Below are 21,694 nucleotides of genomic sequence, written 5' to 3'. Positions count from 1 at the left end.
ACTCAATGGCAGAGCAGCTGCCCATTGTGGGGCCCTGGACACCAGCCCAACAAAAATGTGGGCTGCAGAAGTGATTCATTGTTTTCAGAAGACCCAGCTGCCAGTACTCCAGTAGGCTAACTCACAACCACCTGTAATTCAAGCCCCAAGAAGTCTGATGACCTCTTCTGGCCTTTGTGGGCACTGCACTCACGTGCCCAACTCCACATGTATCTACCTATATACATATGCACATAGTTAAAAATAAAAATTTTAAAAAGTTGACCCTATTCAGGTAGGTTCTTAACTTTAGCCCTGACCCTATAGTGGAGGTCACCTGTGTCCTAAAGGGTGTTAGATATTGTCTCTAGCTGCTATTTGCCAGGTGTCAAAAGTACTAAACCCCAGTAAGAGCAGTCACATGTCCCTATGCTTGTCTGGACACAGGTTGGTTCCCTGGGGCTAGAAGGAGGCAGTGTGGGCACCAGGGAGGGTCAAGCCTGGGCCATGCTCTCCAGACCCACCCTATTTTATACAAATTACACAGGCTCATAAATGCAGGATCCTGCAGGCCTAGGCAGCTCACAGGGAAGGGCATTTGCTGCCACTCCTGATGCTCTGGAGTTTTATCTCCAAGTCTCCACTTGATGGAAGGAAATGACTGGCTGCTTAGATCCATCTTCTGACTGCCAAAGGCTGTAGCACATCCCAAGTTGTAAATAAAGGCACTTTAAAAATACTGGGTAGTAGTGGCACATGCCTTTAATCCCAGCACTCGGGAGGCAGAGACAGGCAGATCCCTGTGAGTTACAGGAAAGACTCCAAAGCTATACAGAGAAACCCTGTCTCCAAAAAAAAAAAAAAAAAAAAAAAAAAAATATCTTGACAATCAAAATCAAAAGATGACCCTGCAGTTGAAAACATTCACTGCTGGACTACTGAGTCCAGATCCTAGCACCCACATGGGCTACTTGCAAATATCTGTCACTCCAGGTCTGAGGCATCCAGCACCTTCTCTGGCCTCTAGAGTACCTACCCACACACACACACACACACACGCACACGCACATGCATACACATATACATGTGTGCACACATAAATAAAATTCTTAAAAAACAAGAAAATATGGGCAAACAAATGTTGATTCTGTGAGTTCAAAGCCAGCCTGTTCTATGTATCGAGATCCAAGCCAGCCAGGGTCCTGTCATAAGCCTATGGTCCCCTGACCTCGGGGACAGTGTGGTGTCATTTTGTAAATATGTTTCTGGCCCATTTCCCTCCCTCAGGAAGGACATGGTGGTCACCTACCTGTGTTCCCCTTTCTCAGATGCATGTTTTGTCTCCTGTGGCCTGGGGACAACCTGATGGGCATTGGGGGCCCCAAGGTGGTGGGCCATGCTCTAACTATTCTTCTTTCTGTCACCGGGTCCCCTTCTGGCCCTTAGCGATTTGCATAACCAAATCATCAAGAGCCTCAAAGGACTGCCATGGCAGGGTGAGGACCCTCGGAGGCTTCTCCAGTCCCTCAGTCGGCTCCAGAAGCCCCGCACCTTCTTCCTGTGAGTTTCCTCAACTCCTCCCAAGTGCAGCAGCCACCTCTGCCACCCATCTTGCATCTGTCACCAGCCCAACTGGCCTGCTCCTCCTCCACGTGATCGGCCACTAACACTCCCCCTGCCCCTACTGCTACCTCACATTTCAGTTCTGAGCCAGGCATTGCTGACCAGCCCTAATGTCCCTGGCAGCTCCCTGGGCCCCTAAACAGTGCCCTTCTATGAGGGAGTCCCCTCTGACCCTGACCCTCTCCAGTTTGTAGAGCGTGGACTTCCCCTGCCTGTCCTTTACCTGCTGTGACCTTGTTGTGAAGCTCATGGAAGGAACATGTGAAGCTAGGGACCAGTCTGTAGGCCTGGGTCCCAACCCACCCTTGCCCACATTTTACTAAGTTACCTTGGGGTTTAGTGTTCCTCTGCAAAATGGAGTGATAGTTCCCAAACTTCTTTATGCTGACCTGTCAGGGCACCCACAGTCACCAGCCATAAGTTGGCTGAGAGTAGTGCTTGTGTCCACGAGAAGCCTGACTTTTCGGTGCTTCTCCCTAACCCCACCCCCAAGCCAGGGTCTCACCATGTTGCCCAAGCTGGCCTCCAACTTCTGTATTCAAGGATCCTCCTCCAAATGGAGAGACTTCTCAGCACTTGGGAATGCTTGCTGCTCTTACAATGGACAAGAGTTCAGTTCTTAGCACCCATATTGGCTAACTTACCTGGATCCCACTTATACAGCCTCCATGGGCACTGCACTTGTGTGCACACATTCTTAAAAACAAAATCTTCAAAGAATCCTCCTGCCTCAGCTCTGGGAGCAGCTGGGGCTCAAGGCATGTGCCACTGTATCCAAAGGTGACCTTTTTTGCACGTTTTATTAAATTAATTGAAATGCAGTTGAGAGCTGGATGTGGCTCAGGAACAGAGGCGGGGTGAGCATTCCAGCCCTGAGGCATGATAGCACACAGCAGCTCATGGCCATGTACACTGTGAGCAGGGTTCTTGTATGTTCTAGTTTTTCCTTGTCACACCCAGGCACTGTGGCACTTGCCCAAGCATACACTCAGCATGAAAGAGGCGGAGGTAGGAGGATTGTGAATTTGAAGCTAACCTGACTCAATAGGGGGGGAAAAGATGATATTAGATGCTATCATCCTAGCACTGGGATGGTGGAGGCAGGAAGATCAGGAGTTCAGAATCTTCCTCAGCTACATAGCAAGTATAGGCCAGCCTGGGCTACATGAGACCCTGTGTCTCAAGAAAAAGAAAAATAATTCCACTGTGAGATTGTTTGCCAGCCCCTGGATTAGGGGCCACGGATTAGGCTTCAAGTCTCCTTTCCACCATAGGCATCCTAGATCTGGGATGTGGCTCAGAGGAGGAACATCTCAGTATGAAGGGCCCTGGGTTCCATACTCAGCATGGCAAACTAATACTAGATGCCCTTAAGAAGATCAAGTGAGGAACCATCCAGGCCATTGTTCTTTGCAGGGCAATTCTACCCCACCAGTGGAGAATTGACATAGCAGAGTAGGGTCAGTCAGTTAGTGCATCAGGACACCTCAGGGCCCTCAGTGCTGTGTGCAGACTGCTGGTTCACATTATCAGTGCTTCATATAGACCCTGAAATCTCCAGCATGTTCTGCACACTCAGATGTGACAGATCTGCAATGTGGAAGGCAAAAGCCTGCGGGTGTGTGGGGAGTCGGTGACAACCTTGATGCATTTGCCCTCTGTCTATCTCTCTCTGGATCTAACCCTCAAGGCGTGGCTTGCTGAACTAACACACCCCCAGATCTGGGTCCATCATGTTCACACCGTTTTTAATATTTTGACAGGAAGAGTAAAGGTATCAAACAAAAGCAGATCATTCCAAAGGTAAACCCGCACGGGCAGACGGTACTATCACATGCAACTTGAGAGCACCTTTTTCAAATTGCTCTGAGACAGGGAGGTGGGAGAGAAAAACTGAGCTTCTGGGACCTCTTTCATTCCTATTTCTCACCCCTCTAGCCAACTCTCCCTCTTATATAAAGTTGTATCACTCTGGGAGTGAAGCTCAGGATAGAGCCCCTGCCTAGAATCCCCCAGTGAAGGGGTAGGGGGTGTGACTCGGGTGGAGCCCTTGTCTAGAATCCCTCAATGAGAGGCTGGGGTACAACCTCTGCTTAGCCTTTATCACCCCCTGGGTTCCCAGCACAGAAATCAGATTCCTTTCTCCATGGTGACCTGGCTTGCAGTTGTCTTGGGGTTTCATCAGAGTAGGACCTACAGTGAGATCATTTGCCCAGGAGAAGCTGAGATTATTCTCAGGAAGCAGTCACTCAGGAAAGAAAGAGCCATGCTTTACTCATTTCAAATCTTCCCTTCTAGTGATCCAACTGGACCCTTGAAGGGTCCTCCCTGCCCCAGAACTGGTACTTCCCATAAGCCACTGGGCTAATCCTTACCAGCATGAGTTAAATGCTGCCTGTGAGACCCCTCTGCGGCCAGGCCAGGCTAGACCAGAGTACACTGCAGACTCTTAGTCTCCCCTCAGTGTTCACAGTAGAACATTCCCAGTGGTATGCAGGGAACCCACTTGTATACAGAGCCCAGGTTTATCCTGCCACAGGTGTTGAACCTTCTCTGGGGGCTTTAGAGACCTGACACAGTGACTGCACTGTGCATGCCATTGTGTTATCCCCAATAAGGGCAAGATGAAAGTCCATGACTGGGTGTAAGGCACACACTTGTCCCACACCCTGGAGACCAAGCCAGTATGGGCTACGGTCGTGAAGAGCAAACAGGCAGTATGGGGGTTTTGTTGGTTTTTTTGTTTGTTTGTTTGTTTTGTTTTGTTTTGTTTTTTAATATGGTTAGTAGTTCTTGTCCAAAATTCTGTAGACCAGAAGCGGCTGGGATTCTGGGTTGCTCTTAACCATTCTGATACATATACATGCGTACAATGAGGTATCAGGATAGTGCCATCTCAATATGGAGTGTGTTCTTTTTTTACCTTAGGCTCATGGCCTGAAAATAATCTGATACAGCATCACTAATAATTGCATGTGCATGTGTGTGTTATAAACTGTCACATGAGTCTGACAAGATGGCAAGTCTGACCACTTGAGTTCAATCCTAGGACCCACATGATGGAATGAGGGAACTGACTCCTGCAAGTCATTCTCTGACCTCCACACATGCACATGTGTAATAATTAAAAAAAAAAAAAGTGTGAGGGTTTTTTTTTGTGTGTGTGTGGGGGGGTGGTTTGTGTGTGGGGTTTTTTTGTTTTTTTTTTTTTGGAATAAGATTGACATGCCTATCATTTCTCTAGGGAGGTAAGAGGCAGGGGAATTGTGAGTTGCAGATGAGCCTACAGAGCAACATTCTGTCTCCATAAATAAAAAGTAAAGTCCAGGTGTAGTGAATATGTGCCAGTATTCATAGCAGTTGGGAGGTGGAGACTGTGATAAGGCGTTCAAAGCCAGCCTGGGCTACATAAGCCTTTTTAGAGCAAAAAAAAATGGCCACAGATTTGAAAGCATGTTGGTTTCTGTTTGATGTACTGGACCAGTGCATTCAGTCACAGGCAAGGAATATGTATGTCCTGGGAGTTGTATGGCTTTTGATATTCACAGACCTCTGTCTAGGCAGGCCCCTAGCCTAACCCACGGAAGGAGGAAGCGTGGTCCTCCTGTCTGTCACCAGCTTGTGCTGACATGTGAGGTCTGATGACATGGGCAGGGGGAACTTGAGTTCTGGTCCCTGTTCTGAGGGTAAGGACATGGAGGGAGAGGGTGTACTCACTGAGGGAACCAGTAGCCCCTGTAGACCATGGCAAGGCCTGATGACCCTGTGTGTCTGTCCTAGAACTTACTGGATTCCAAGTCCCTAAGGCTTATCATCGGCATGACACTGCATGACCGCACCACCAAGTCGCTGCTGCACCTGCATAAGAAGAAGAAGCCACCCAGCATCAGTGCACAGTTCCAGGTGGGGGTAGCCACTATCTCCATGCCTTGTAATATTCTTATGGGTGTCCGGCCTTACTGTTTGAAAACTACTGAGATTAAAAGGAAATCATTAGTTAGCAAGTCAGTCATCATAACTGTTGAGCCATGTTCTGAGATCATAACCCCCACACCCAACTCCACCCCCGGCTTCTAGGAAGCTCAGCAACATTACTTTGTTTGTTGGGACATGGTCTTGTCCTTCAAGTTTGCCTCAGATAGTCCTCAGTGTTCCCACATGAATTTCCCCAGGTGTGTGCTAAATCGTTTTTATTGTGATGTTGGAATGGAGCCCAGGACCTCTCCACAGATCTGTAAGGCTGAGGGTATAGCTTACTCGGTTAAGCACTTGCCTGGCTTGTGCAAGAACTGAGTTCAGCCTCAGCCCTGCAGAAACAGAAGGGGAAAGGAAAGGGAGACAGCAGCTACCTCCATGGCTGACACACTGAGGTCTTGACTCACCTGCTCCACCCCTGCAAAGATGGCAGCTGTATGACCCCAGAAGAGTCTTTGATCAGCCATAGGGATCCCCACAATTGGGGCAGCTAGCAGAGCCTTTGGTTGGGTCCCTGCATATATCCACAGCAGCCCAGATATACCCCTTCATACAGCAGTGGTGTCCTGTCCTCTCCTGCTCAGCCCTATGCCTGGTCAGCAGCTCCATCTGAATCTATCCCCTCCTCTTGCAGGCATCTCTTAATAAGCTGTTGGAGGCACTGGGCAAAGCTGAGCCCTTCTTCATCCGCTGCATTCGCTCTAATGCCGAGAAGGTGAGTGGGGGCCACAGAGTGTAAGCGGGGCAGTCCTTGGTCCCCAAGGCGAGGGCTAAAATAGCCACTGGCAGGAACTGGGGCTGACACTCAATGGGTAAAGCACTTGTTCAGCAAGAAGCCCTAGGGTCCATCATAGTACCATGTAAGCCTGCCATCCCAGCACTGTGGATGTGGAGGCTGGAGAATCCAAAGATAAAGATCATCCTTGGCTACATAAAGTTTATAGGGTATCCTGAGCTACATGAGACCCTGCCTCAAAAACAAAAGAAGAAAGGTTGGGGCAGACAAAGCTTTAACCTTGGGGATGTCCAGCTTCTGAGCTGGGACATGGGGTGGGGCAGTCCACATTGTGTCCCACAGAGCCCCTGAGCACTTCATGCTTTTGTAGAAAGAACTCTGCTTCGATGATGAGCTGGTCCTGCAGCAGCTACGCTACACGGGTATGCTGGAGACCGTGCGCATCCGACGATCTGGCTACAGTGCCAAGTACACTTTCCAGGTAAGCCACCCACGCCTGCTCCCTCTCCGCTGTGGGGGAGGTCTCCACAGTAGACATGGCTTTCACAACAGAACCTGGGAAGATCTGTGAGCTAACACCTGTCCTGGAAGTTGCAAGTAGGTGCCTTGACTGAGTGTCTTCTAGCCTAGTGTTTTGACATGTCTTGGATTTATTTGTATATGTGTATGCACACATACATGTGTCATGGAACATTTGTGAGGGTCAAAGGACTTGGAGGAGTTGGCTCTCTCCTCCCACTGTGTGGGTTCTAGATCTTGAATTCAGGTTGTCAGCCTTGGCTACTGCTCCTTACCTAGTGAGCCTAACCTCCTCACCAGCTCCAGTGTCAGCAATTGTAACACTGTTGTGAGTGCCCAGTGCCCAGGAACAAGCTGGACCCTTCCTCTGGCCATTTACTTAAAGTACATGGACATGATAGCTCATATTTTTCATCTCAGCTTTAAAAAAAAAAGGCAGGCAGGAAGCTTGCTATGAGTTCCAGGCCAGCCTGGGATGCAGAAGGTGAGCGTGTGGAGGGCTCTGGGTTCTAGCAGTAGTCAGCCTGCAGTGTGCCCAGGCAGTGCCACTTCCACTACTAAAGTGCCCTATTCAGTGAATGAGAGATGCCTCAGCGGGGAAGTGCTAACGCACAGAGCCCCTGGACCTTTATAAAACCCTAGCCTCCTGTAAGTCTACCCTCAGAAAGCCAAGACAGAGGATCCCAGAGTAAGCTGGCTATTGAGACTAGCTGGATCTGTGAGCTCTTGGTTTGATTGAGTGACCCTACCTCAAAGAATAAGGTGGAAAAGCCAAGGAGGATGACTCCCTACCACAGCCTTGGGCTTCCATTGCATTTGAATGCACAACCTCATGCTTCCATACACATACATGCAAAAACATGACATACTGTGTCTCCATTAGTGTGCCACCAGCTTGAGCGCTGTTGTAGCCACTTTTCTATTGCTATGATACACACCATGACCAAGCCAGCCAGCCTATAAAAGAGAGTGTTGGACTGGGCTTAGGGCCAGAGGGTTATTAGTCTGTGATCGTAGAGTGAACATGTGTCATCAGCAATAGCAGACCACACTGAGGGAGCCTCAGAGCCCACCCATGACACACTTCCTCCACTAAAGCCATGTGTCCTAATCCTTCCCAAACAGTTCTATCACTAGGGTCCAAGTATTCGAACACTTTGTTCCCCACTGTCACACCAAGTGTGTTAGTCAGTAACAACCACAGAAAAACCAGAGAGCCAGGGAGGTGACTCAGCAGTGAAGAGCACAGATTGGGCTTGTGGGGGATCCACATACGGTGGCTCATAGCCGCCTGTGACTTTTGCTCCAGGGAATCTGACACCTTCTCGTGTCTTCCATGAACACTGTACTCTAATGCACACAATTCAAGATAAGTCCTCAACAAAAAGAAAACCAAATTTGCACTTCAGAAAGTGAGTTTGGGGATAGATGGGTCTGAGCATGCATGGGGCCTAAGTTCTATCCCAGTTGTACCCACATCACATGGTCCCAGGTCCCTTAGCACCACACACAAGAGAGAGGAAAGGAACTGCAGCCGCCAAGGGGCTAACACTGTCCTTCCCTACTTCGTGCCAGGACTTCACGGATCAGTTCCAGGTGTTGCTGCCCAGGGACGTCCAGCCCTGCAGGGAGGCTATTGCTGCCCTGCTGGGGAAGCTGCAGGTGGATGGCCGGAACTACCAGATAGGGAAGACAAAGGTGAGTGCTGTCCCACTCGTAGCCACCATCCCACATCCATTCTACCCACTCAGGACCTCACAGGATCCCACACTTCTTGAAGGGTTTGGGCTCTTCAGTGGAGCGGTCTGTCACAAGAAGATAAGAGTATCCAAGGCTGGGTGCTTAGCAAGAGGTCTCTGGAACCACTTCCTTCCTGGCTCCATTTAACATTAGAAGATGGGGACACGTGGGAAGGATCACATGACAACTTAGGACACAGGGCAGCTCTTCCAGACCCACTCAGTCTACAGAGAGCCAGGAAGTCCCATGAGAACCATATTTAATCTCTTCCAGGACACAGTAGAGACAACATCACATCTTCCACTGGGACACACCTTTTGAAAGTCCTTTAGCTCAAGGCCACCACACTGACCCAAACTTTCAAAACAAGAGTGTTGAGGGATGAAGCACATCCAGACTGTAGGTTAGCATAAAGGCCACTTCCGTTCTTGTGTCTCCCCTTCCAAACACCGTCTTGGTGGCACAGTTGCAGGCAGGTCCCTGACAGTTCCAGTTCCAGACTGAGTCACCTGGGGACCCAGCAGCTCCACTCTTGGGTGTGAAACCAGGTGTTCCCAGAAACACTTGCATACAATGTTTAGACTAGTCACAGCCCTCAGAAAGTGGATACAGTCCAAATGCCCATCAGACTGGGTAAGCAGAAAGTGGCCTATTCACAAAAAAGAGCAAAACTCTGGCATAATACAGTATGACCTAAGGAGCATGTCGAGTGATAGATGCCATACATAAAAGGCTATTTGCTAGCTGGGCAGTGGTGGCGCATACTTTTGATCCCAGCACTCAACAGTCAGAAAGTCAGATCTCTGTGAGTTTGAGGCCAGCCTGGTCTACAAAGCTAGTTCCAGGACAGGCAGGGCTGTTGCACAGAGAAACCTTGTCTCAAAACACACACACACACACACACACACACACACACACACACACACACACACACACAAAGGCTGTTTCCTGTGTGATCCTATTGACATGAAATGTTAGAACTGGCACATGCCTGCCATCCAAGTGTTTGGATGGTTGAGAAAATTGTGAGCTCCTGGCCAGCCTGGGTTACATAGCAAGGCCTTGTCTCAAAGCAACAAAAAGAAAGGGCTGGGAGATGGCTCAATTAGTACGAGCTTGCCGTGCAAGGATGGACCTAAGTTTAGATTCCCAGCCCCCGCCCCCTTAAAAACTGAGTGGGGTAGCTCATGTCTGTATTCTCAGTAATGGTGGGGTAGAGACAGGAGCCAAATCAGTGGCCTTCAGTTTCAGTGAGAGACCCTGTCTCAAAACATAAGATATGGAAGTCACCTGGTGTTGGCCTCTAGCCTGTGCATACACAGTGGTGAATGCTATGCTATGTGAATTCTATTGCCATATATTAAACAAATCCAGCCAGGCAGTGGTGGTGCACACCTTTAATCCCAGTGCTCAGAAGGCAGAGGCAGGCAGATTTCTGTGAGTTCGATGCCAGCCTGGTCTACAGAACCAGTTCCAGGACAGCCAGTGCTGTACAGAGAAACCCTGTCTTGAAAGGAAAAAAAAAAGGTCACTGAAGCTACAGCTATCACTCCTGCCTTGGTTAGTTGCATGGCTCTTCCTGCTTAGGCCCTTCAGGTGACTTGCCCCTGCCCATAGGTCTTCCTGAAGGAGACAGAGCGGCAGGCCTTGCAGGAAAGGCTGCATGGTGAGGTCCTACGCAGGATCCTGTTGCTGCAGAGCTGGTTCCGTATGGTGCTGGAACGCAGACACTTCCTGCAGATGAAGCACGCTGCCCTGGCCATCCAGGCCTGCTGGCGGTCATACCAAGTACGCCGTGCCCTGGAGAGGACACAGGCTGCTGTGTACCTGCAGGCTGCCTGGAGGGGCTACCTGCAGAGGCAGGCCTACCGCCGACAGAGGCATAGTATCATCCGTCTACAGAGCCTCTGTCGTGGTCACCTGCAGCGCAGGAGGTAAGTAGAGTAGGGATTCCTAGCTGGGAGAAATCTGAAAGCCCAGAAGTTACTTCCTCAAGATTGCTAGCACCCAGCCAGTAGAACTGGGGACCTCAGGCAGGGTGCAGGGAGGTGGGGAGGGCCTGGCTACAAACAGCACAAGAGGAAGAAGACTGCTTCCTCCACCTGACCCCCAAAACAAGTGATTCAGGCTGGTGGAAGGGCTGCTGTCACCAACTCAAAATACTCCCTCCTATGTTCCCGCCCTGAGCATCCAGCCCTGCTGGTTGGGAGCCCACTGCTGTCCAGGGGACCTCAACCCTCTGCACCCCAGAAGTCACACAGGTATTCACTTCATAGTGTCACACTTTCCTTCCCACTAGCTTCAGCCAGATGATGTCAGAGAAGCAGAAGGCAGAGGAGCAAGCCAGAGAAGCCGCAGCAGAGACATCAGAGGGTGGGCTAAGCTCTGTGGCCACCGGAGAGCAGCTGCCTGAGCAGCCTGTGGAACAGACCAGAGACCTCAAGAGTCTGGGTGTGGAGGCTGAAACCTGGATGAATGACAAATCCTCAGCTGGCACATTCTCACCTAAGAAGGAGGCACCCAGCCTGGAGAAGGGGGTACCACCCCCAAAAACAGTGCTAGCAGAAAGCCAAGATAAAGTCCCCAGCAGCCGTGAGAAGCGAGAGTCAAGGAGACAGCGAGGGTTGGAGCATGTTGAGCTGCAGAACAAACACATCCAGTCCTACAGGGAGGAGAGCAGCACCCCCAGAGAACCTTCCAGAAGGACCAGCCTGGAAACAGGGGAGAGCTTCCCTGAGGACTCAGAGGGACATAGAGAAGATGGACTGCCCTCTGGGGCATGGACTGAGGCCACAACCCATTCTCCAGAGCGGGTGCAGGTTGTAGGATCCCCATCTGGGAGCCCCAGTCCTATGCAGCGGCCCACAAGCCTGGCCCTAGACAGTAGGGTCACCCCAGGGGTCCCCAGCAGCACCCCTGAGTCCCCCAAGGATAAGGCTAAGGGTGGGAACAGCCCTAAGGCTCAGGACAAGCCTGAGAGCCCCAGTGGTTCCACCCAGATCCAACGGTACCAACACCCGGACACAGAGCGGCTAGCCACAGCAGTGGAGATATGGCGAGGCAAGAAGCTGATGGCCTCTGGTGGTACCAACGCAATACTGAGCCAATCCCTGGACCTGAGTGAGAAGCACCGGGCTGCTGGGTTGGCCCTGACTCCCACAGAGTAAGTCTACCCACTATGCAGGGCTGAGGGCATTGGGTTGGGCAGCACCAGCTTGGTGTCTGGGCCATAAACACGTGTGACCATGCTTGCCAGGCAAGGATATGCCCTGTGGGTTAAAAAGCAGGGGACAGGAGCATGTCAGCATTTAAGCCCTGACCATCCCCAGCACTGACTGTAAAAATAATGCACCTGCCAGGCAGCCTATAACAGGGCTGACTCTAGAAACCAGACCCTGTGGATCCCCTTCCCTCCCTGATCCCTGGGTCTATTTCCCCTTCCTTGACTTGGGTTCACAAAATTTCACCCATGGCTTAGAGAAGAGGCACCTCTGCCTGTATGTATGTGAGCGGATATCTCACAGACCACATCTCAAGCCCCTGGGGTGCATGCTGGGCTGACAAAAGGAGTGTGGAGTTGGAGGCAGGCCACCTACACAGGACTTCTTGACTGTGTTACTGCTGGATTGAAGCCAGCTGTTGACTGTGGGGATACCCTGTATCATGGTGTTGAAAGTTATCATCACCCTCTCCCATCATGTGCCAGGGATCAATGGTTGGTGGATGGAGGGTAAATGGGTAGATGGGCTCAATGGGTGAGTAGGTAAACAGATGAATCAGAAAGAGGAATTGACTAGTGTATAGCTAGGTGTTGGAAAGATGGTTAAATGGAAAAACAGATTGATTGGGAGATGGTTGGTTGGATGGGTGAATTGATGAACAGGTGGGTGGGTAGGACAAACAGAGATAGATGGAAGAAGGAATGGCGGATAGTTCTGTTTGCTCTGTGAATTTTTGCTGTGATGGGCGAAGGCACCCCACCTGAGTGAGAGCCACATTGCACTGGAATATTCTGCATGGTACCTGTCAGTAACATTGTGGTCTGTGGTCTCACAGGGAGAGACGTATCTCCTCCTCCACCAGTGACGTCTCCAAGCTGTCCCCGGTCAAGGTACAAGTAAAGCTACAGCACACAGACATACAGACACACATACATAGATGCACACACACGTGTATGACATACATACCCACACCCACTGCTGATCAAGTACACACTTGCCATCTTGACACTTTCGAGGCAGAGTCAGGAGGCATGCTATGTAACAGCCTGACTGCCTTCCTCTAAACGTAAAACAAGGGGCTGGTGGCATTGTTCAGTGGTTAAGAACACTTGCTTCCCCTGCAGATGACCTGAGTTGTGCTCCCAGGCCCTGTGTTAGGTTCACAACCTTCTGTAACTCTGTCTCTGGGGATCTACCTCTGACCTCTGTGAGCACCTACACATGTGTACATTACTGGGCATACACATAATTAAAAATTTAAAAACATTGCCAGACAGTGGTGGTGCGCATACCTTTAAATCCAGCCCTTGGAAGGTAGAGGTAGGAGGATCTCTGAGTGTGAGGCCAGCCTGGTCTATGGAGTGAGTTCCAGAATGGCCAGGACCACACAGAGAAACCCTGTCTTGAAAATCAAAATATGAAATAAAATAAAATCTTTAAAGATGGAAAACTGCTAGTGGAGTTGGTGGGTGGGGCACAGGGAGGTTTGGCCCCAGCTGTGGCTCTCTCATTCAGTCCTCTCCCTGTACCTGTCCCCTCAAGACTTCAGCTGAAATCGATGGGGATCCGAGCACCAAGAAGCCAGGCATCCACAAGAAGAAGTCGGGAGATGCATCTGCTGGTCCTGATGCAGGCCTGTCTCCAGGCTCCCAGGGTGACTCTAAGTAAGTGATTGAGGTACCCACCCACTAGAGATGTCCAGGGCTTGCCCTACCACAGTTCCCCTAAGCTGGTTGCATTAACGAGGCACAGTTCCAACCAGCCTTACTGAACACCTATCCACTGATCCTTCCCACTTAGCCCAGCTCAGGACCACCTCGAGGACCAGGGGTACATGGTTGTGGTGATGTCTCAGGAAGCCACAGCCAGGCCAGGTCATCTGCCCTGATTCCACAGATGTATGACAAGGGCTGATGTCAGTGTCTTTCTCTATTACTCTGTTTTAGTCTGTTTAGTTTTGCTGTGAGGAAACAATGTGACCAAGGCAACTCTTACAAAAGAAAACATTAAATTTGGCTTATGATTTCAAGGGGTTAGTCTGTGATCATCACGGCAATGAGCATGGTACTGGAGCATTAGCTAACAACTTACATCCAGACCCACAAACAGCCCCAGAGAGACATTGGGCCTGGCTGAGCCTGACCCCAGCCCCAGTGACTCTTAATCCTTCCTGAACAGTTCCATGCCCTGGTGACTAAGAACTCAAATATATGTGCCTGTAGGACTTCATTCTTGTTCAGGCACCACACTCTGCATCTTAATTTTTTATGCAGGGTCTCTCACTAAACCTGGAGGTCATTGATTTGTCTAGGCTGGCTGGCCAGCAAACTCCAGGAATCTACTGTCGTCCCCCCCTCCCCAGCAGTGGGATTACAAGTATGTGCTCCTGATTGATCCTAACTCGGGTCCTCAAGCTTGCACAGCAAGTATTTTACTATTAAGCCATCTCCCCAGTTACCTCCGTTTGTTGGTTTGTTTATGGATTTTTCTAAAGACAGGGTTTATGTGACCCTGGCTATTCTGAAACTTACTCTGTAGACCAGGCTGGCCTTGAATTTACAGAGAGCCACCTGCCTCTGCCTCCTGAGTGCTAGTATTGAAGGTGTGCATTACCACTTAGAGCCCTCCACCCCCAACCCCCCACCACACTCCCCCATTCCCCCCCCCGACCTTGCCCCTGGCAATGAAGTCAAAACCAGGTCTCGGCTAGGCTTAGTTGAACACAGCTGTGATCCCAGCCCTGAGGAGACTGAGGCATGAGGATGGACCCTGTTTGAAGTTTGAAGCTGTCCTGGGTTGTGAAGACTATGTAAAAAACCAAAACACAATTTAAACGATCTCCTGCTCCTCCTCTGTCTCTGGGGAAGTGCTGAGCTCTCAGATCTTGATAACTATATGAAGGTGTTGTGCCCAGAGAGCCTTGCTAGACTGCCCTAGAATGGTTCTTTCACAGAAGAGTTTGCAGGGCAAGAACACACAAGTAACAAAACAACATAGAACAGGCATGCCCAGGGGCAGGGCACAGAGAGGCCCCTGCTGCCAAGTGTAGGGCACAATCCAGGGACCATAACCAGCAGGAATTGATCTCACAAGAAGTCCAAAATGAGATCAGTGGGGCTGTGCTCTTTCCTGAGGCCCCAGAGGAGTCCCTCCTGGCCTGCATCTGGGGACTCTACACATCCTTGCCCTGTTCACAGTAACTCATCCTGGTTACAGTGCCCTGGGCTGCATACATAGTAGGCAGGACCTCCACCCCTGAGCCATGCCCACAGGCCCTTCTATTTTGTCTTGTAAGGTCAATTCCTATCTCATCCTGCATTCCTTCAGTTGGTCACAAAGACTTTTCCTACACACGATCCCAGTCAGAGTCTGAGGTAACAGCCCAAGGTAACTTTTTGGTGGGCAGTCATTTGCTGCTATAGTATACAGCAGCCACTCTTAATAATTTGTCTGGCTTTCTTCTCATGCTATGTCCATGAAAGCCTTCAGGGTGCAAGAACTTTTATTTCATTATTTTACTTAAAATTATTTTCATATATATTATGTGTGTATACACATATACATGCATATATGTTCCATGGCATATGTGTGGAGGTCAGAGGACACCTTGCTTAAAGTAGGATCCCAGACTGAACACAGTTTGTCAGGCTTGATGGCAAGTGCCTTTACCCACTGTGCCCTCTCACCAGTCCCTCATTATATTCTTCCTCAGCTCAGGCAGATGGATACCATCTGTCTGGCTACACCTCTGTCCCAATAAACCATTGTCTTGTGAGGTGGCCCTGTTCAGTTCAGTTTTGTTTTGTTTTGTTTTTTCTGTTTGTGTATATATATGTTTCTTATTTTACATATCGATCCCAGTTCCCTCTCCCTCTCATACTCCCTGATCCCCCTCCCTCCCATGCCTCTACCCCTCTCCCATCCAATTCCCCCCCCCCTCTCCACAGGGACCCCTCCTGCTTTCCAGGAGGGATCATCAAAATCTGTGAAGTCCTTTGGAGTAGGGTCTAGGCCCTCCCTCCTGCCTCTAGGTTAAGGGAGTATCCCTCCATGGGGAATATACCCTGTTTGTGTTTTTAAGAAAGAAGTTCAGTCACTGTAAAGAAAGCAGTAGGCACACATTAACAGAAGAAACTACCAGTTTGGAGTATTTTGAGACCAAGTCTTTCTCTGTAATCCAAGCATTCCTCAAATGTGTGGCAATCCTCCTGCCCCAGCCTCCCAAATACTGAATTATAGGTGTGAGCCACTACAGCCTGCTCAACCCTCTCTTTCTCCCACTCCCTTTGCACAGGGGATTGTGCAGCCCAGGCTGTCTTTGAACCTGGGAGCCAGGAGTGACTTTTAGACCAGGAGCTAAAAATTCCAAGCATATGCCCCAGGCCTGGCCTCCATTTTTGTTTTATATTGGCAATAAGAGTATGGCTTCCTATGCAGAGGCTCTAGTTCTCAGGCCTTAAACCTTGTGCAGAACCAGGCATGGTGGTGCACACTTTTAGTCCCAGCTCTTGGGAGGCAGAGGCAGGCAGATCTACTTGAGTCTGAGGCCAGCCTGATCTACAGAGTGAGTTCCAAGACAGCCAGGCTACACAGAAAAACCCTGTCTCAAAACACAAAAAAACAACACCATGCAGAGGAGAGGCATGGCTCTACACACACGCAGGTATGCACACTAAAGATGTAAAGGTCACCCTGGCTGCCTAGAGACCCTGTCTTAAAAGCAAAACAACTGGGCAATGTGACACATGCCTGGGAGGAGTGTGTGCATTCTAGGCCAGCCCAGTGTATATAATAGAACCCTGTCTCAGAAGGAAAGGAAGGAAGGGAGGAAGGAAGGAGGGAGGGAAGGATCAATCTACCTGGGAGGGAGGAGGGGGACAGAGAGAAAGAGAGAGAGAAGGACTAGACTAGCTGGGCAGTGGTGGTGGTGCATGTCTTTAATCTGAGGACCCAGGAGCCAAAGGCAGGTGCATCTGAGTTTAAGCTAGCCTTGTCTACAAAGAGACTTCCAGGAAGACTATTGTAGTTACACAGTGAAACCCTGTCTTGAAAAAAAAAAAAAAATGCACAAGAGAGATAGCTTAGTGGTTAAGAGAACCTGTCCCGCTTCCAGAAGACACAAATTGGGTTCCCAGTACCCATGCCTGGTAACTCACCACCCAGAGGGATCCTACACCTTCTTCTGGCTCCCAAAGATACTGCACCCACATGGCAGACATTCACAGACACAGGCATACCCATAAATAAAAATTTAAACAGAAACACTTGTCTCCTTCCAGATCAGCTTTTAAGCGGCTGTTCCTACACAAAGCCAAGGACAAGAAGCCCAGCCTGGAGGGCATGGAAGAGATGGAGGCCAGTGGAGGGCAGGTGGCACAGGAAGCCCCCACCAAGAAGAGTCTCGAAGGTTGGCTTTCCCCCTAACTTCAGGATCACCTGCCTGGCCATGCCCACAGTTGTCAGGTCCCAGTGGCAGTGTCTGAGCCCTGGGCTTGGACTTGGCCATGGATCTAGGTGTGCACTGGGTGCCCATTTCTGACCTTGCCTCTGACTATCTTACATCCCTGCAGCACTTTCTAGCCAGCAACACCGGCACACTATGGGTGAAAAGCCCCTGAAAGGGAAAAAGAACCGAAACCGCAAGGTTGGCCAGATCACAGTGTCAGAGAAGTGGCGTGAGTCAGTGTTCCGCAAGATCACCAACGCCAATGAGCTCAAGTTTCTCGATGAGTTCCTGCTCAATAAGGTAAGCTGCCACCAGGATGCCTGGTGTTAGCTATGCCCAGGCTAGAGACCTCACAGTGAGGTGGCTGCTCATCCCTGAGCCCTGAGTTCTGCCCCAGTGTTGGGACTAAACAATACAAAAGATTCCAGCACAGAGGTGCCTCTCCACAGCACTCAGGGAGAACTGAGCTGAAGACTTGGCAAAGTGTATGGATATTTTGCCTGTATGTATGTATATGCATTGCAGTGCCTACAGAGTCCAGAAGAGGGCATCAAATGCCTTGGAGCTGAAGTGGGTGCTGGGAATAGAACCCAGGTCCTCTGGAAGAACAGCCAGTGCTTTTAACCACTGAGCCATCTCCCTATCTCCTAAAGTATTGTTTTTGTTAGTTTGTCTAGTTTTGCTTTGTTTTTCAAAGAAGTTCTGATTTTACATCTAAAGTCATGGGTTCTAGGTAACAATGTGTCAGTCAATGTATATGTTGTAAACATTAGTGAGTCTTGTTCCTGGATGTGTGGGGAAGCCATGCTCCACTCTTGTTCTATCCCAAGGGCTTCTGGCAAAGGGCTGTGGAGTACTGATAGAAGTTCATGTTCAGAGTATGCAGGACTGCTACACAGCGCATTTCATCTTGCTGTTCCTGCTTGGAATCCACAGCCGCAGTTGCCACTGGCCTTGGGAAGCTGAAGCAGGAAGATTGCAAGTTCCAGGCCAAACTCTTCTAAAACAATACTCTCTGAATAATTAGAATGTGGCTGAGTAGGACAGTCTTTGCCTCACCTGCCTGAGGCCCTTGCCTCCATCCAAGCATTGCAAAACCCCACAAAGCAGGCCTGTCGCCATCTTCAAATGCACACCTGCATGATGCCCTTTAGGCTGTGTAGGACAGGAGTCCCACACTTGCCTATTCCTGTGTTGGTGACCTGGGGGGTCAGGTCTTCCTGGCCACCTGTCCAATCTGTGTTCTGTGTGTTCTATTTAGAAGCTTCTAGATGATTGGGTCTCAATGACTGGCTTTGATAAAGTGTGAGCAGCCCTGACCCTCTCCCTGCAGGTGAATGACCTTCGCTCACAGAAGACACCTATTGAGAGCTTGTTCATTGAGGCCACTGAGAGGTTCAGGAGCAACATTAAGACCATGTACTCTGTACCTGTGCGTGGACCCTACCCTAGCTGCCCACACCTCCCCCAGCCCTACCACACAGCCCCTTTGCTGGGTCATGGGGACACCTTGTCATGTTCCTACAGAACGGAAAGATCCATGTAGGCTACAAGGACCTCATGGAGAACTACCAGATTGTTGTCAACAACCTGGCTGCCGAACGTGGGCAGAAGGACACCAACCTGGTCCTCAATGTCTTCCAGTCACTGCTGGATGAGTTTACCCGAAGCTACACCAAGACCGACTTTGAGCCAGCTAAGGTAAGCAGCTCCACCCCCACAATCCCCATCTCATCCTGGGTCCTCCCTGTGCAACAGCTGGCTGTGCCTCCCCCATATCTTCTTGGCCCAGCTCCTCCAATTTAGTCACACACATCTCTCCCCGACCTTGCCCACCACCCTAGCACATCCTCATCCTCCCATTCCCACCAGCTGTGGTGCCATCTTCACCCTGGTCAACCGTGACCCTGACGCCGCTGCTATGTTGAGCAGGCTGTGGGTGTTAGGGTACCTTATGCTACTCTAGGTGTAGAGGGCTGTGGTGTTCCCAAGCTCTCCACCTCTTTTCTGAAGGCAGGGATATTCCTAGGGGACAGTCAGGCTGACTGACCAGTCATCCCCACACGGCTTCATCTCTCTCTCTCTCTCTCTCTCTCTCTCTCTCTCTCTCAGCAGAGCAAAGCCCAGAAGAAGAAGCGGAAACAGGAGCGTGCTGTGAGTAGTCATGTGTATGGCTCATGTGTGTATGGGAGTGTGCTGAGAGTAGTGGTGTGTGTGTGTGTGTGTGTGTGTGTGTGTGCGCGCGCATGCTGTGAGTAGTCATGGGGGGGAAGCATGCTGTAATGTGTGTATGAGTAGTTGTGTGTGTGTGTGTGTGTGTGCGGGAGTGTGCTGTGAGTACCGTGTGTGTAGTGTAGTGTGATTAGTCCTGTGGGGAAAGGCATGCTATGAGTAGAGTAGCCATATGTATGCTAATACATTCATGTCTATTCAGGCTGATTTATCCATTGTGTGCAGCCCTAATCTAGCGCCTCAGAGGCATGGGAAGGAGCTGCTTCTGAGACAGCAGTAGAAAGGACACCCACTCAGCCTGGCCCTCCCACCCCCTTTCCTACCCCAGGTCCAGGAACACAATGGACATGTATTTGCCAGCTACCAGGTGAACATCCCGCAGTCATGTGAGCAGTGTCTCTCCTACATCTGGCTCATGGACAAGGCTCTGCTGTGCAGTGGTGAGCCCCAACCTGTCCTGGCCACATGGGTACCCTATGTCTGCCACCTTCCTTGTCCTCCTACCCACTCTTCAGAAGTCTCCTCTCAACACATGAGCATACACACACACACATACACAGAGGCAGGTAATGTGATAGTCACGAGGGCCCTGCCTCTGTACCTTGGTACATGCTGCTCACATAATCTCAACCATCATCCCTCTGCAGCTCTTGACAGACCCCCATTTATCCCTCTAAGGAATGCCAATATACAGTTCAACCCAGAGCTGGCTGGTTGTGCAGCCAGAGGGTGGCCAAGCCAGGGCCCAGCTGGCCTCCTGACTTGATGTCCTGTCTTGTCAGCACCTCTGGGCTCAGGACTAGAGACCCCACCTCCGAAACACACACACACACACACACACACACACACACACACACACAGGCATCTACACCTTGACAATGCTGGTCCCACCCCCTAGAGCTCAGCCTGGGGATTGGCATGGTTGAAAGAACATCATTCAGCCACTGTCAGACTGAGATCCCAAGGGTGCATCCTGTATGATCAAGGCCTAGGTCCCTCCTGACCACCAGTTACTGCCCACCCATCTTCTCATGAGATCAGGGCAGATCATGGCTTGTGTGGTTTAGAATTCTGTCAAAGTCCCCAGAAAGTGAGTGATGTTCTCAGGAACCTGGGGTCCTTCTGTAACCTCTGCTCTGGCCCCTTAGTGTGCAAGATGACCTGCCACAAAAAATGTGTGCACAAGATTCAGAGCTACTGCTCCTACACGGGAAGGAGGAAGGTGAGCAAGCCTAAACCTGAAACTTTCTAGAACATTAAGCCAGGGCTCCCAGGGAAGTAGTAGGAGGTCTGTAGCCTCTGGTTCCCCTGTAGGATACATGTCTGTTCCCAGTACTGAGGCTCCCAACCAGGCTCCTGACCCCTGCTGAAAAGTCCTGGGCCTGGCAGAGGGAGGCCCTCAACTGCATGAAGGTGTTAGGGTCCCAAGTTTGTGGTACAACAAGAATTAAAACCCAGTCTTGTAGGGGCTGTGGGGCTGGGGCACCTTTTCCCTAGGAAGGGTCATATAGCCTATGGGTACTACATGGAGGAAGCCCACAAGCCTAGTACTCCCCCCCCAGCACCCTTTCCAGGACCAGCACTCCCAGCATCCCTTCAAGAACAGTGGGCAGGGAGGGGTGGAAGGGACTTGGGGAAAATGGCCCCCAGGCCTGACTCTCCATCCCAACTGTAGAGTGATCCAGGTGCCGAGCCAGGCCACTTTGGTGTGTGTGTAGACAGCCTAACCAGTGACAAGGCTTCTGTGCCCATCGTTCTGGAGAAGCTTCTAGAACATGTAGAGATGCACGGTTTGTATACCGAGGGCCTCTACCGCAAATCAGGTGCTGCCAACCGGACACGGGAACTGCGGCAGGCACTGCAGACAGGTAGGCACTGGAAGCACATGCCCTAGCCAGGCCCACGGGTCAGCACCACTAAACTATTTACCTGTCCCTGTCCTGCAGACCCTGCTGCAGTCAAGCTGGAAGACTTCCCTATCCATGCTATCACTGGGGTCCTAAAGCAGTGGCTAAGGGAGCTGCCCGAGCCCCTCATGACCTTTGCCCAATATGGAGACTTTCTCAGAGCTGTTGGTGAGCTACAGAGCATGACCTACTCCCACTGGGGCCCACAGTTTGGGTTGGTTGTTTCCTTCTGGACCTAGATCCCATGTGGAGGGCCTTGGTACACCCCAAATGCATGGGGACTGGGCATGGCTGGTGCCACCTAGGACTGATGAAC

The 21,694-nt window shown here is 50.5% G+C and overlaps 1 protein-coding gene across 9 annotated transcripts in view; it reads left to right on the top strand.

The window, feature by feature from the left end:
- The window catches only part of Myo9b (myosin IXB), a 71,708-nt gene that overhangs the window by 45,794 nt on the left and 4,220 nt on the right, over positions 1-21,694 (top strand). For 6 of the 9 annotated variants that reach the window (XM_051178174.1, XM_051178171.1, XM_051178168.1 and 3 more), the window contains 19 exons: positions 1,426-1,539; positions 3,366-3,405; positions 5,383-5,505; positions 6,212-6,292; positions 6,684-6,794; positions 8,408-8,530; positions 10,190-10,506; positions 10,872-11,735; positions 12,629-12,683; positions 13,336-13,457; positions 17,073-17,200; positions 17,364-17,539; positions 18,573-18,671; positions 18,767-18,940; positions 19,352-19,393; positions 19,800-19,911; positions 20,620-20,693; positions 21,147-21,339; positions 21,418-21,546. In XM_051178174.1, coding sequence (XP_051034131.1) covers positions 1,426-1,539; positions 3,366-3,405; positions 5,383-5,505; positions 6,212-6,292; positions 6,684-6,794; positions 8,408-8,530; positions 10,190-10,506; positions 10,872-11,735; positions 12,629-12,683; positions 13,336-13,457; positions 17,073-17,200; positions 17,364-17,539; positions 18,573-18,671; positions 18,767-18,940; positions 19,352-19,393; positions 19,800-19,911; positions 20,620-20,693; positions 21,147-21,339; positions 21,418-21,546 — 3,077 coding nt within the window. The remainder of the gene's footprint in view (positions 1-1,425; positions 1,540-3,365; positions 3,406-5,382; positions 5,506-6,211; positions 6,293-6,683; positions 6,795-8,407; positions 8,531-10,189; positions 10,507-10,871; positions 11,736-12,628; positions 12,684-13,335; positions 13,458-17,072; positions 17,201-17,363; positions 17,540-18,572; positions 18,672-18,766; positions 18,941-19,351; positions 19,394-19,799; positions 19,912-20,619; positions 20,694-21,146; positions 21,340-21,417; positions 21,547-21,694) is intronic. The other 3 variants (XM_051178175.1, XM_051178173.1, XM_051178170.1) reach the window with 1 other exon arrangement.

Source organism: Phodopus roborovskii, unplaced genomic scaffold (genome assembly GCF_943737965.1).
Source record: "Phodopus roborovskii unplaced genomic scaffold, PHOROB, whole genome shotgun sequence".
NCBI lineage: Eukaryota > Metazoa > Chordata > Mammalia > Rodentia > Cricetidae > Phodopus > Phodopus roborovskii.
Note: the sequence above shows the minus strand (reverse complement) of the source record. Positions and strands in the feature narration are given on the sequence as shown.